Genomic DNA, 15,867 nt, shown 5'->3' with positions numbered 1-15,867 from the left:
AAGTACTATTTGCTGATTGTAGTACTGCTTTGTTTCTCTGTTCCTGGCTCCTGCCTCACCCTACCTTTAGGTGGTAATAAGGGTTGGATGATGATGATAATGATGTTGATGATTATCATGGCATACAATAACCTCCAACACTGCCATACCCCCATATTGTCTGTACTTCATTTTAATGCAAGGCTCTACAATACACTACTCAGATACAGAATATTCAATGCACAACTCACCTGGAGGTAGTCTGGAGGTGTGGGAAATGGAAAATTAACCACAGGCAGATTCATGGCCTTCATCACTAGAACCAAATCATCTATTGGCCGCCGGACAATCTCAGCCTGGGCAAACTTGGGACATTCATTGTTGAAGACTGCAGATGAGTAAAGGCGATAGCAGTGGCCAGGGGCAGTACGACCAGCTCGACCAGCACGCTGATTGGCAGAAGCTTGGGAGGTCCATGTTACATGAAACATTGACACACCAGTCACTTTGTCATATATCTGCAGGAGAAAGTAACAAATCACATCTGTAAATGAAATGGATACTGATCATAAGAACTAAAACTAGAAATGAATGTGAATTTGTTGAAAACTTTCAATATAATTCAAATGACAACTGAAAAGAGAGTACTGAGGAGACAAGTTACTGTACAAGAAAGAGCGTTAGGGGGTACGGTATACAGCAGTAACCTGTGTGACAAAGCAGAATACAGAATGGACAATTCTGAATAGTGGTGGGAGGAGGAGTTAAGACAATAATGATGATGGATAAATAACAGAGATTTTAGATTTCCTTTTCCCAACAGTTTCCAGCAACTGTTCTGATATAAAATTAGCTGGTTATGACACTTGTTTAAACTTCAGCTGGTTATGGCACTAAGTTAAACCATCAGTCCATGAAACATCATCAGTTATACCATGCTCTGTGTAATGTTAAACCTGTGCAATGCATTCTAGTCTATTAAAAAGTCTTCATCATCACTGTCATCCAGACCTCCTTTCCCACCCTAGGGCAGTACAGTACAGAATATGGTGTGAGACAGAGGGAGGGTAGCCTCAGGGGGGGGGAGAGGAAAACATGGAAGCAATACATTCATGGCCAGCCCCTCTGAGATTAAGGTATCTGCCTATATACACATAGACAGACCTACCTTTTCTTTAACCTTGCCAGAGTCCACAACGTATTTGATGGAAGGTATGGTAAGAGAAGTCTCCGCCACATTTGTTGCCACAACACACAATCGTGTACCTTCAGGGGATGGTTGGAACACCTGCAAGTTACAATAGTCAGCCAGAAAATTTGGAAAGACTGATCATCTATTTAACTAATACAGTACAATATTCCTTGGTTCTGACAATAGCAGCCCATACCATAAGGAATATTTAGGTAATTATTTTTCGGTAATCAAACTTCCAGGTTATTATTTTTAAAAATCAAACTAGCAGATTCATTGTACAGCAGTTTAGGAATTTTTCATATCACATGGCCAAAGTGACATGGAGAAATCACAAATGTGACTTTATAAAAGATAAAGTATCTGCCATTCCAGGAACAGTTTAAGCCATCCCACCATCTTCTGTTTCTCAGGAGGCAGCATGGAGTACATTGGCAGAACCCACAATGGCTGCTCAAGTTCCCTGCCCTCTGCATGCACACACTGCCCATCTTCATCCTCATCTTCAGTGAGGTCAGGGTCACTACCACCTCCTGCACCATCACGGTCATCTAACTCAGTCACTATTTCACCCTCTCCATCATCTGGCAGACTTGAGATGAAGCTGCAAAATAAATTGGTCTTCTTACAACAGCATATTAACCAGAAACTTCATTACAGAAGTGCTGTGAAGAAGCTATACCAAGAAAAGATAATACTATACAATAAATGAACAGCTTTATCATGAAAAACATGCTAAGAGAGTCTTAAACTAAGACTTACTGTGCTGTAGTAATATTCTGTACAGTAATCAATTATCCGATATAACACACCAAAGGCATATCCGGATGAGGGCAAAGTTCAGATATGAAGCAATATCCTTGACTGCACCCATACCCTACCTATACCCAATCCTGCACCCTAATCCAACTTATATGCACATTACCCCTCCTAATTTTGGCAGCGTTCTGTGGTCTTTCGGCTGTTTTTTGACATCAAAACACACATTGGAATATGCAATATAATCCTAAACACTAAGAAAACTATGCATAAACAATAAAAATTATTTAAAAATCCACGGTACTAACCACCCACTGAACGGTAGACAGGCGTCGTAACCCGGGAGGCTCCAGCAGGTGTACAGGTATCCCATGTGGTCTAATGGCTAATACTGTAACTTAGCAAAGATCAAAGAACTCCTCCTCCTCCTCCATCTGCTTAAGCTGGCCGATGAGCAGGCACATGCGGCGAGGTGATGGAGCCCTACCCACCTCAGAAGACTCTGAATACAGCCACAAACGCACGTCTAACGGTGACTCAATGGCTGTTAATGTGCTCGGTCGTGGGTCCGAAAATGAAAACTTAGGTCAAGAGAGTGGTGGTGGTGGGGAGAAGGGGCTGGCACTCATGGGGGTGGTGGGCTTGAAGAAGGAGTCGATCTTCATCTGACGATAGGTGTGGCGATTCTGTCTGAGGATGACAGCGTCCCTGACAGCCTGCAGATCCATTGCCAGTTTGAGTGGCACCAACTGCCTGTCACAATGAGGGTGCTCAGCATATTCGAGCACCTACTCGATGCCAGCCTGCAGTGCACCAAGATGAGGGACTGACGGAGTGGTTGGGTGGCCTGAGCCAGGGTCCTCGTGCTCATTGCTTTCCTCTGTCAGCCCCGCAGAGACAGCAGCAGCAATCCCCTCATCAAACATCATCTGATAACCTGGATCGCCGCCATCGTTGTCCAACCAATCCCTCTTGCTGTCGACATTCACATCCTCACCTGTTTCATAGGAGAAGGCGGAAATCACATCCAAGACGGAGGTGAGACCAACCACTATTCAGGGTTTTGACGAAGACTTCCTTCCAAGCATTGGCCCAGTTGAGCACCACAGACTTGATGTTGTAACGCCGCAGATTCTCTAAGGTCCGCTACCCACGTGTATCAACCCCTTCCTCGTCCTCAAGCACCACCCTCACCTCGTCGAGGAACCTCCAGCGGTACAGTCTCTTGGCTGCCATGATAACACCTTGGTCCATTGGTTGAATGAGAGCAGTTGTATTAGGTGGCAGAAACATGCACCTAATATGGCCATTATCAGCAACAAAATCCTTCCCTGATGGATATGCAGGGGCACTGTCAAGGAACAGGAGTGCCTTCACCTGGTCACAAAGGATACCAAGTTCCTCCACTTGATAACGGATAACCTCCTTGACAAAGTGTCAGTGGAACCAATCTCTGAAGATCTTTGCAGTAAACCAGGCCTTCAAAGAATGGCACCACACAACAAGCAGGCAATCCATTAACCCACGGAGATAACATGGCTGCTTTGCGTGTCCAACAATGATGGGTTTGAGGCAATGCATCCCGCTGGCACTGGTACTGCACAGGACCGAGACACTTTGCTTGGACAACTTCTGACCAGGCAAAGTCTTCTCCATCTCTTCTGCCAGGGAGTTGATGGGCAAGGAGCAATAAAACATGCCAGTTTCATCAGCACTGTGCACTTCATCATGAGCAAAGCCCTCCTTCTCAGTCAGGCGCTGCACTTTCTGGCAAAACGATTCAACATCCTCCACTGCCGAGTCCAAAGCCTTGCCATGTTTCATCTCGGTCCTATGTACAAGCATGCTGGCACCCAGTTGCTAGCAGAACCAAACCAAAGTCGACTGGTAGATGCTGGCATGGCGGGGCTGGGACATCACCTTCTGGTTGCCTTTTTGAGTTGTGTCCCCATAGTCCTGTCCGTACTAAGTCAGCTTGTCCCATGATTTTTTATATTAAACATGGCTGAATGAGCCAAGTCATATTCACGCAGAATGCGTGAAGTTGGCCAGTCCTCGTCAACCTTGCCCAATATTTCAAGCTTCTTCTGAGTCAAAACTCTTCTCTTTCATTTCTCGGGTGGTGGTGGGACCATCATCACACACATAACAATACCACAGAGGAAGATTATGGCCTGCAGAAGGTAGGGCACCACCACAAATGCAACAATAGAGGCTGCCATTGTTTTACCTTAGCCAAGCACCTCCACAGGTGGAGACACAAGGAGGGAACTGTGGTGTGGTATTGCTGGGGAGAGTATCGTGTTGCCATGTCTCTACCGACGCTTGACTGTGAGCATACAAGCAAAAAGCGGCACAATAACCTACAAGTGTCAGGGTCCTTTTCCCTCGCCCAGGCGAATGTCGGAACATGGCAGTAACACTGAGTCCCCGTACATCATGGGCATGAGGAGTGCCCAAGTAATCCGGATGGCGATGCGACCTTTACCATTTGGTAACGAGGCGGATTGCCATGTGAGGCCAGGAGTTTCCGACTAATCAGGGAGGCCGGGGGGCTTTGACCACTCAGTTGGAAGCCAGATAGCCATTCTCGCTCAGCAGTTACTTCAACAAACATGGGATGAGTCTATAGCACACCTAATGTCGGACTTGGCTCGTATCGCTGACTGGGGTAAAAGTAATCCTGTTGTTTTTAATGCATCAAAGACTCAGTTCTTACACGTACCATCCCGACAAACTCTTCCACAGGAGTACCCACTAATGTTTAATAATATCCAGCTCAATCCTGCATCATCCTTAAACATACCTGGGGTTTCATTCTCTTGGAAAGATCATATTACATCTCTTGTAAAATATGCTCCCAGCAGATTAGGTGTGATAAGCCGACTCCGTACCTTCTTTTCCCCTGCACAGTTGTTAATTTCATAAACGGGTTTTATTCTCCCTGGGGCAACATAGGATTGGATGATGGATGGATGGATGGATTTATTCTCCCCTGTGTAGAATACAATCTCATGTGTAGGGAGGTTCCCCACATACAGCTCTTCTCAAAAGGTTGGAGTCAAACGCTTTTCATCTCATTAACCCTCCTCCTCTTACTGGCTCCCTTCAACCTCTGTCTCTTCACCGCAGTGTTGCATCTTTATGTCTTTTCTATTGCTACTTCAATCGATACTGCTCCTCTGAACTATCTGCTTGCATCCTTTCACCTCTACAACAGGTGCGAAGCATCCGTCTAGCAACAAACTCTCATCCCTTTTCTGTCCACCTTTCAAATGCACAAGTTAACAGTTAATTCCAGTCCATCATTTATGCAACAGGTCAACTCTGGAACTGTCTCCTTCTGTCTGTATTTATTACGCAGTGTATCCAGGCATCTCGAAATAAACGGATATCGAATTTGGCTCTCTTTTGTACTGTTTTTGTTTTCTTCTCGGAAGGAACGGTTTGTGGCCTCCTGGCCATTGGTTCCTTCTTCCTTGTTTAAAAGAGAGAGAGAGAGAGAGAGAGAGAGAGAGAGAGAGAGAGAGAGAGACAGACAGACAGACAGACAGACAGACAGACAGACAGACAGACAGACAGACAGAGAGCTTATGGGTTACAGTCTGTCTTACTCGCACACTGATGGCCGTTTCCAAGTTCATTGGGCACCTGGGGGACTTTTACCATTTGCCTGGAAGCTAGATATGCATTCACACTCAGCTTGTGGGTTACGGTCTGTAATACTCAGGTGCTGCCAGTAGGTAACCGGTGATCAGGGGGGCTGAGGAACTTTGACCATTCATTAGGGAGCCAGACAGCCTTGTTTGCCCTGCTTGTGGGTTACGGTCTACTACCTGCACGTGGACAGAGAGGCCAGTGAGCCACCCAACAGACTTTTTTTACTTTGTGGGTCAGCCGGTCGCCAATCCTGGAACTTTTATATTTGAGTTGGTAAATATATCCGGATATGGACCTAATAGAGGCAAGCCCTAACGTCCGTATGTGGAGTATGACCTGATACAGAGTGTCGAGATAACTGAGTGATTGATTTACAAATACCAATGCCGTAACCCTTTTACTGACAAAGTTAATTTATTCTAGCATCAATATCACTGGTGGGTCAACAACCAAAACCAGTTTTAGTTTTGTTTATAAAGGCTCTAACATGCTTGCATGCATTGGCATGGTCACCTAATGGCGGCTCTCCATGCTGCTTGGTCTCTGGCAGCCTCCCTATTCAGTCCCTGATCCCTGAAGTCACGCTCTATGACCTCATCTCGTCCCAAGTCTTTGCATCTGGTAAATGATAGATACATATTCGGCTGTTCAGACTGGAGACTATCCAATGCCCTGGCACTTCCAAAATGACATGATAGCGCTTAGACAACAGAAAAGCAGCTTTGGACTCCACACAGTCGGCCGGTGTGCGGAAATATAATGTTGTGAAGTTATTGCTATTTTGACCAAACTGGAGTTTTTCTTGGGCCAACGGCCATGCCACGTTGAGTACACTGCTTCCCGTCCGATAAGCGAAGTTAAGCAACGTTGGGTCTGGTTAGTACTTGGATGGGTGACCGCCTGGGAACACCAGATGCTGTTGGCATAACTCCCTACGTGTCAAGTGGGGTTGGTGGAGGATTAGTGCCCCTCCCTGTAAAACAATTAACTCTAAGCCCTTGACCACCCCGTTTGGGATACATGGCGTCTGGCAATGGATGGATGGATGGACAATTATATGCTATGCTGTTTACTGATATATGATTCCTTTCAACTCTCTCAGACACCAGTCCATAATCTTTTATCCCTAATTCCTAGTTTTAAAGGATCTGGATAGGCATGGTACTGTACCTAGATCCAAGATTTCTGTCAACTTATTTGGGTAGTTATCTAGAAGGTATGGGGATTTCTGGTCCACACTGTTCCCCCAATTTAGTCAAATCCTGAGGCACACAGGAAATATGGTGGTTAGGCCTATGCTTTTGTTGCAGACACCAGGTTGAGAATGAGGCTTACAAAAAGAGATTCTTCTTTTCCAGGGGAGCAGAAATGAATACTAACTGAAATTACTGCTTAAGAAACATTTGCAACCTTTGTCACTATAACAGCCATATAGTGCAGTAACTGTTATTAACCTTTGGTACTATTATAAACACAGCAAATATACACTAGTTTCTTTACTTCAAGGAAAATCTAGTAAACAGTGTGTTGAAACTATCTTGACTAACCATTTTGCTGTTAACTGTTACCTCATTCAGGCTAAAACCAGGTGACTGTATACAATTGATGAAACTTTCATTAACCAAACATATTTCCAAATGGTATAGTACTACAAATAATGCTTACTCTTCCAGCTTTACTTCTGGTAATATAATTTTCTTGGCAAATTTCTTCATTGTCTTCTTGCCTGCTTTATGCTCCAGCTTCTTCTTTCGGAATGCAGCCAGGTGTGCAGCTTCTTTATGGTCGTTATTCAGCAGAGGAAATGTTGCTCTCAGCTTATGCACCAAAGCATTAACTTCCTGCTGACCTGTCAAAGTGTAAATTTTTGACAGACTTTAATACATAGTCTCAAGTTAGTTAAGAATTTTTTCCATCCCTAGGACATCCTGATAATGTCTGTAACCATTTTTTTGGAATGGCTCTAATGTTGATGCAAAAATTACTTGATTATTATGAATGGAATATTAATCTATCTATTGCCAGATGCCTTAATCCCATAAGGGGTGACCACAAACAAATTGCCTCCATGTCGTCCTGTCCCTCGCCATTTCCAAGACCTGCTCCCAGCTCACACCCCCCACCCTCACATACCTCTCCACTCCATCCCTCCATCTCATCCTTGGCCTCCCCCTAACCCCCCTCCACCTCACTCACATACACTCTTCTCGTCAGTCTCTTGCTTTCCATCCTCTCCACGTGGCCAAACCACCTCAGTGTGTTCCTCATAATGCTACCTATCACATCCACATCCACACTACAACTCTCCTTCAATTCCTCATTTGCAAGTCTGTCTCTCCATGTGATTCCACATGGTCCTCTCAAATAACTCATTTCCACTGCTCTCACTCTTGACTTGTGTCCCTTCAACAACATCCAAACTTCACTTCCATGCGTTAAGAGTTGGTATCACAATACTGTCATGCAGTAACTTTTTCACTTCCATGCTCACTTCCCTGTTTCTTATCACTGCTTTCAAAGAACCAGCAACTCTTCTTCCTTGTTGTACCCTTTCAAGCACTTCACCCTCCAAACTTCCATCCTTACTCATCACACTACCCAAGTACTGTACTTAAATGCACTCACATTTTCCATTTCCTCCTCATCCAACCTCACTGTACATTCACTGACTTCATTTCTCTCGAAGAGCAAAACTTTACTCTTCCCTACATTCCATTTCTTACACACTCTCCCAAACTCATTCACCAAGCCTTGTAGCTCCCCTTCTTCTTCACTTAACAACACAGTATCATCTGCAAACAACAGTACAGGGAGTTTCCACATACTGCCCTCTCTCATTAGGGTTGCTTCAACATCCACTGCCCTACCTTGTATCTCTTTTACTACCCCATCCATATACAGATTGAACAACCATGGAGACATGACACATCCCTGTCTCAATCCAACCGTCAAACAGAAAAACTCACTCAGTTCACTGTCCACACACACTGCAGCCTTATCACCCTCATACATACTCTTCACAGCATTCAGTAACTTCCCGTTTACTCCATATATTCTTAATACTTTCCACAATCCTTGTCTATCCACCCTGTCACATGCTTTCTCAAAATCCATGAAGGCCGCATACAACTTCTTTCCCGTCTCTAGTAACTTTTCCACTAAAGACCTAAGAATGAATATCTGATCTACACAACCTCTTCCAATTCTAAAATGTTCCTGTTCTTCTCCAACTAATTCCTCTGTTATTTCCCTAACTCTCTCAATAAGCCACTAGTCAAGCAGAATGACAAACAAAAAGAAATATGTTACATTACGTTGGTGGGGGCGCTCACCATCCACTCACTCGATGTAGTGCTGCTCTCGGGTGTCTGCCCTTTCCTCTCCTCCCTCCTTTCCTTCCTTCCACTTCTGTCTTTCTTTACTTCATTCTTTCCTTGTCCTTCTGCCTACGGGTGACTTTACACTCCCTAGTTTGTCTTTCTTTTCCTCATTCTTTCGTGTTCCTTCTGCCTATGGGTGACTCTGCACTGCATGGCAAGACGAATGGTTTCCTGTACACCAGGAAACCATTTACTATGCTGGGTGGTAACCATATAACCAAATTATGGCACCTGGAGGTTTAGTAGGTAATTGTGGCACTCCAATCGGACTGAGCCAGTGAAGGTTTATATCCAAGGAATGGTTGGGGTTTACTGCTCAGGTAATGCCACTCAGGGATGAGTGAGGCTGGTCACTCTCATCTTAAATGTCAAGAGTAACTTGCTTAGCCCCGGGCTCCTATGCTCCTCATGGGGCAATGTATGATTGGACGATGGATGGATGGATGGATGAATAAGTACCTGTGAGGAAGATCAGAATTCCTCCTTCTGGTAACTGACGATGGATCTTACAGGCCTTCTTGTATGCTTCCCCTGTGTAATCTTCTACAGTTCTCTTGTTGTAGTGAATGGTCACATCAAACATCCTTGCATCAACCTAAAATCAAATTCTTAGTTGTTCATCTCTGTGATAGGTAGCATTTTAATGGGGGTGTTCACAAACTCAGGAGTGACCTGTGATTGCCAGGTACTGTAATTTTATTAGGAACTCAGTCAACTTTTCCCAGCATCCAGTCATATATATATTTTCTAAAATGCCTTCTATAATATTTAGTGATGAAGAATACATAAAGTATTCAATACTGCAATCATTGGTTATTATACCAGTTTTCTGTATATGATTTACTAAGTGAAATGTTGCAGAAATGCTACTAGAATGCACAAAATGACAAGTGGTCTATTAGCATTCATCACACAATAGTAGGGGTTTTGCTGCATGTTTAATTCAAAACAGTTATCAATCGCCTATCAAAGAGATTAATGTTTCATCTGGTCAATGATGAAGAGAATGTACCAACTATGAGTTATAAAAAAATGCATTATTTATGTAACCGAAATCATGCAAAGACGAAGCAACCAACCAAAATCGCAAGTACCGATGTTTCCAGGAAGACAATAACAAAACTTGACACTGATGTGTGCATATATTCTTCATCTGATTCCCATAAATATTTTGCAGCCAAACAACTTCATGTCAGTATTACATAAAGACATGTATGTCTGAAAATTTTATTTGATTAAAACTATATTTAAGGACATGGCTGAGAAAGTGAATACAGTAATCGCTTTTAAGGTACGAACAATATTTGTCTCAAAGTTTAGATGATACACAGCAATCCCTCAATTATACGGATGTTCATTATCCGAACAATCCAGTATCCATATGCTGTGATCTGGCTGTTTGAAACCATTATTCATACATTTTTCTATTTAATCCGGGAAAAATGCTTGTGTCTGGGTGGAAATTATGGCCAAACGAACATTTTTGCTCAGCAGGACCAGTTTTACCATATTTTTTTCATGTCACTGCAGAGTATGGCCCAGCAGTGATGAGTGTCTGTCTGTGGTTGATGGGTCTGCTTGAACATGGTAATTGCTTGGCTGTGCTTTATAGGTCTGCTTGACGAGTGTTGTAAAACACCGGAAACAATTGCTCAATGTACTGTAGTAGCCTTTTACAATGGCTTTCAAAGTTAGGATATGTACCAAGGGGGGCCAGGGAAGAAGTCCACTATCCAGACGTATCCACTACCCAGACATGCCTTTGGCTCCATTATGCTGGATGATCAAGGGATTACTGTACTAGGTTCAGTTTAGTGATTACCTTCAACTTCATCATACTGAAGCTTCCCTTCCTCATTTTATTGAGTAAATACTGTATGTTCTTAAAATTGTACTTTTGGACAAAGTGATAATGAGAATACTTAGGGAACACTAGTTTAGCTGACCAAGTTTTTTTCAAAACAAGTTATCAGGAGATGATTGGCAATTTTTGGTAGTCCGTGAATGCTCCCATTTCACAGATACAGTATTACAGTAATACTGTGCCAACAGTAATTTTACAATTAAATGGACCAAACCACATTTAGAGAGGATTAAAATATATACTACATTAACTTTCATAAGCATCTGGCAACTCATCCTAAATTATAATTATTTAGTAAGCAGTATTTTATCTCCTGATTCAATACACAACAGTTTGGAAATAAGCTAAATTTCATGAGGTTCTCAACATTACTCCAAGTTCCCTAGACAAGATTCTTGTTAAAGCTAGGCAGTATTTTGGCAGGAATGGCAATGAGCGTTCAAAATTCATATATAAAACAGTGAAAGAGGTCATACATGTACAATAGTATCATTCACACATTATTCAGGTACAGTACCTGGAATACTGGCTCCACCTCAAGAACAACTATCATTATTTTTTAGTTTCTTTATAGATGTGCTTCACATAAACATGGAAAATACACACACAGACTGAGAAAATACTGGTCCAAAATATAAAACTCTTAATTACACAACCTACCTTAATAACAGGAGGTATGGAATTCTTAAAGAGTTTCGCATTTTCTGTAAAATCTTCAACTTTGAGTGTAGCTGACATTATAATGAGCTTCAGGGGCTTTCCTTTGGCTTCTCGTCTTGGTATGATTCGGGATAAGATACCAATCAAAATATCAGAGAAGACACTTCGCTCATGAGCTTCATCAATGATAATGACTGAATAGTTCTTAAGCGTGGGGTCCTGTTGGAAAAAGTATAAAATAAGGTATAATAACTTTCATTAAATATAAAGAATAACATGATATGTTGCAAATGACTTTAGATCACAGTGCACTTCGGTGTTTTCATGATACAAACAATGCAATATGGTACCTGTACTAAGATTCATCCAGAAAGGAATACTCGTACAGTGTTCTCTAAGATGACACTAGTGTACTCACAATAATAATAAATCATTGTACAAACAACCTCAGGTATGAGCAAGTCCTGACAGCTGTTAGCTGTAAAAATACAACTACAATCAAACCTCCTCGATTACTGGATGTTATTGCATTTTTTTTCTTGATCACAGTCTTATAAAAAAAAATGCATTACTGGGCAAAACTGAGTTGGCTGCAGTTAAGCTACAAGAAAATCTGAGGAAAATCAAAGGGAGCCACACAAATATTGCACTCTTTCCTGCAAGGAAAGTATTAAAACAGGAGAAAAAAAAAAAACTTACAGGCACATTCAGCAGTAAAAACACCTAAAATGCTTTACTTATGTTTTTGCTTGGACCTTGTTGGAGGGACACAAGTCAAGAGTGAGAGCAGTGGAAATGAGTTACTTGAGGAGCATGTGGAGTCACATGGAGAGACAGACTGACAAATAAGGATGTGAAGGAGCACTGTGGTGTGGATGTGGATGTGATAGGAAGCATTAGGAGAAACACACTGAGGTGGTATGACCACGTGGAAAGGACAGAGTGAGAGACTGACAAGAAGAGTGTATGTGAGTGAGGTGGAGGGGGAAAGTGGCAGGGAGAGGCCAAGGATGAGATGGAGGGACGGAGTGAAGAAGTATATGAGGGAGAGGGGTGTAAGCTGAGTAGGGTAGTGAAATGGTGGGGGACAGGATGATGTGGAGGAGATTTGTTTGTGGCCACCTCATATGGGATTAAGGTGCCTGGCAATAGATATATAGAAATATGTTTTTGCCATATTGAAAATGTCTTGCTGCATTAAATTTCTCCAAACAGCTGTAAATACATCATTGTGACCAGACAGGTGAGTGAAAATCTACATGAAGATATGAGCAGCAACTGCGATAGGTCACTGGGTAACTACTTACAGTATCAGTTCCTACGATAAAGGCATGCCTCGCGGCGACTAGCTTCCATGTGTAAACAACCCCAAAATCTAATAGAGTTTTATGCACTCCACATTCACTTATAAAGTGCCTCAGTGGATACCAGTGATGGAAATATGCTTTTGACTTGATTGTGATGGTAATTCAGAATACTCTGAAGTGTTCGTTTGTTTACAATGGCTCCAACATGCATGCATGCACCGGCCTTTGTCACCTAATGGTGGCTCTTCACACTGCTCAATCTCTGGCAGCCTCCTTAGTCAATTCCTTATCCCTGAAGCCACACTCCAAGTCCTTGTCCAAGGTCTTTTTCGGTCTGCCTCTTGCAATACCACCCCCAACATTAACACCTCTCTGTTTCTGCATCCAACTGTCATCTCCCATCCTCTCCACATGCCCAAACCATCTCCATCTACCTCCCCTCATCACAACATCAATTTACTTCAGTCCCACCCTTCCTCTTAACTCTTTCATCATAAACTAGGCCCCCCCCCCCCATGCCTCACACGCAAGGATGCACTGCACATCCACTTAATCATTGTCACTTCTGTATGTCTGATCCTGTGAATATTCTCTTCCTTTACTGTCCTGGTCTCACTACCATACAGTATTACACTCCTAACACATGCTGCATACAAAGATCCCTCAGCATGGAGGGAAAACCCTCTCAATGGCAGAAGCAGCAACAGCTCCCTGAACTTCTTCCAACCACTCCTAACTCTAGCCACAGACTAGCTCCAGCCCCACCTTCAGCACATAACATGGCTCCTAAGTAACAAAACTCTTCCACACACTCACCAGCATGATAAATCCTTTCTCACCTGACAATTTCCACATGCTCTCCCCAACACACCGCATGCATGAAAGCAGCAATATCTTGCAGTCTACCTCTAATACCACTACATTTCTTCCGCACCCACTTATCACAAACACTGCACAGGATGGAATTACTTCCAATGCCCTTGTAGCAAACCACACATGACCACCCTCTCTCTTCTCTGACAGTACAGCAAGTGCTTGCATAACGCCTGTCTCACCTCTTCATTCCACCATGCTGTTCCTTGCATACCCTTTTGTCTTCTCTTCACCCCACACACCACCTCACATGCTGCACATATTTCAAGAAGTACAGCATTGATAATGAGAGCTAAAATTTTTCAGCTCTAACAGCCTCCTCACAGCAGAGATCTGAGCTACAGACAGCATTAGCAACATTGAAAAACTGTACTTGAAAACAACATCCTGATCTTTTCACCTACTGTAACTGATAGGAAGATTATAATACTACTACTATACAAAGCAACACACCCAACATACCATCTGGATTTCTTTCAGTAACACTCCATCTGTCATGAATTTGAGTTTTGTGTCTGGAGTTGTGTTTCCTTCAAACCTGATTTGGTATGAAACTTCTCTTGATGTCATATTCATCTCGTGTGCAACTCGCTGTGACATGGAAATAGCTGCTACTCGTCTTGGTTCAGTGATGCCAATCATTTTTCCACCACTGTAAGAAAAACTGATATGTGTTAAATGAAAACATAACTGAGTAAGTACAATAAAGGAAAATGAACTTACAATTAAAGCACTAACAAAATGCCACAATTCACACCAACGCACATTTATTCATTTTACACACACTTTACTCTCACAATATAATTCTTCAACTTCAAGTTAACCCAACGAGATTCCAATGATGTGTTTTCACGTCATTTCAAATCGCATTTATGTCATTTTCAGATACTTTTGTAAAATATTCACCAGAGATAATATTTTTTATGCAAATCAAAATGCCAGAAGTGAAGGAAAATTATAAGAAAAAGTATAAGCCTAGCCTAATATGTGACATGTGTCAAGAAGTGAATGAAAATCAACATCATTTATTCATATGTGAAGCATACGAAGATATGGTTCTGAGACAATTCACCGCCAAGTCAATTCGCAGTCAGATAATTCCCCATCAAAACATGGACGCAGCCAAATGAGAAATGGCAATACAGGAAAGGGCAGAAATACACCAAGTATACACTTGCTGACAAGGCAATATACACTTGCTGACAGTATGGCAATACAATGCAGAACTACAGTTACTTAACCACAATTATAGTTCATAAAGTTTACAGGGGGTGTCGGCAAAAAATCATGATTTTACGTAGTTAGGTTTGGAGGCCCCAGACCCAAACTAATTTTTCCTGTAATAAGTTCAGTTTAAATTTTGATTATTTGAATTTCGCGGTGATTTTTAGGCACCTATGCCCATCAAGAAGCTGGGATTTGCACTCTTAGGTGCATCTGAACTTTCTCTTCAATATGGCAAGAAACAAATATCAATTTTTGAAACTTCAAAAAATGGCCCCGGTGTCAGTCTGGTGTGCACGGAAAATTCCGGGCCTTCGGCCACGGAAGGGTTAAAGATGATGTAGGACTGAGCTGGATATTGTTAAATATTAGGGGATACTCCTGCACAAGATTTTGTCAGGTTGCTAGAGGTAGGAACTGAGTTCTTGATGCATTAAAAACAACAAGATTACTTCTACACCAATCAGAGATATGAGCCAAGTCAGACATTAGGTGTGCCATAGGCTCATCCCTTGTTTGCTGAAGTAACTGCTATGATGGATGCCGCAGGAAGCGAATGGAAAGGTGAAGGGTGGAGTCATCAGCATATGAATGGATAGGGTTAGATGTACAGCTCAGAAGATCATTTATGAATGAAAGGAAGAGAGTTGGTGATAGGACAAAGCCCTGAGGAACACCACTACTGTTAGCTCTACGAGAAAAAATGGTGGCCGTCTACAACAACAGAACAGAAAAGAAGCTAGAGATGAGGGGACAGACAGAAGGACAGAGACTGTAGGAGGGTAGTTTGGAAATTACAGATTTATCCCAGACTCAACTGAAAGCCTTTGAGATGTCAAGTGCCATGGCAAAATTTTGCCAAAGTCCCAACTGGAGAATGACCAGGAGTCTGAAAGGTAGGTGAGATCACCAGAGGAGCGTCCCTGGCAGAACCAGACTGACCATCAGAAAAAAGGTTGAGGGGAAATA

General features: G+C 42.6%; 1 protein-coding gene and 1 non-coding gene across 2 annotated transcripts in view; one reads left to right on the top strand and one right to left on the bottom strand.

The window, feature by feature from the left end:
* kz (putative ATP-dependent RNA helicase kurz) overlaps window positions 1–15,867 on the bottom strand; it is a 50,777-nt gene that overhangs the window by 19,550 nt on the left and 15,360 nt on the right. The window contains exons 5-11 of the mRNA XM_080272643.1: window positions 14,137–14,326; window positions 11,495–11,713; window positions 9,430–9,565; window positions 7,256–7,439; window positions 1,568–1,775; window positions 1,148–1,267; window positions 231–497 (exon numbers count right to left, since the gene is read on the bottom strand). Coding sequence (XP_080128769.1) covers window positions 231–497; window positions 1,148–1,267; window positions 1,568–1,775; window positions 7,256–7,439; window positions 9,430–9,565; window positions 11,495–11,713; window positions 14,137–14,326 — 1,324 coding nt within the window. The remainder of the gene's footprint in view (window positions 1–230; window positions 498–1,147; window positions 1,268–1,567; window positions 1,776–7,255; window positions 7,440–9,429; window positions 9,566–11,494; window positions 11,714–14,136; window positions 14,327–15,867) is intronic.
* On the top strand, window positions 6,397–6,515 carry LOC145400308 (5S ribosomal RNA). Its single transcript, XR_013897415.1, has one exon. It is a non-coding gene; the product is annotated as a 5S ribosomal RNA (ribosomal RNA).

The sequence above is a fragment of the Coenobita brevimanus genome, chromosome 51 (genome assembly GCF_032717465.1).
Source record: "Coenobita brevimanus isolate Jiangsu-jjx chromosome 51, ASM3271746v2, whole genome shotgun sequence".
Taxonomy (NCBI): Eukaryota; Metazoa; Arthropoda; class Malacostraca; order Decapoda; family Coenobitidae; genus Coenobita; species Coenobita brevimanus.
Note: the sequence above shows the minus strand (reverse complement) of the source record. Positions and strands in the feature narration are given on the sequence as shown.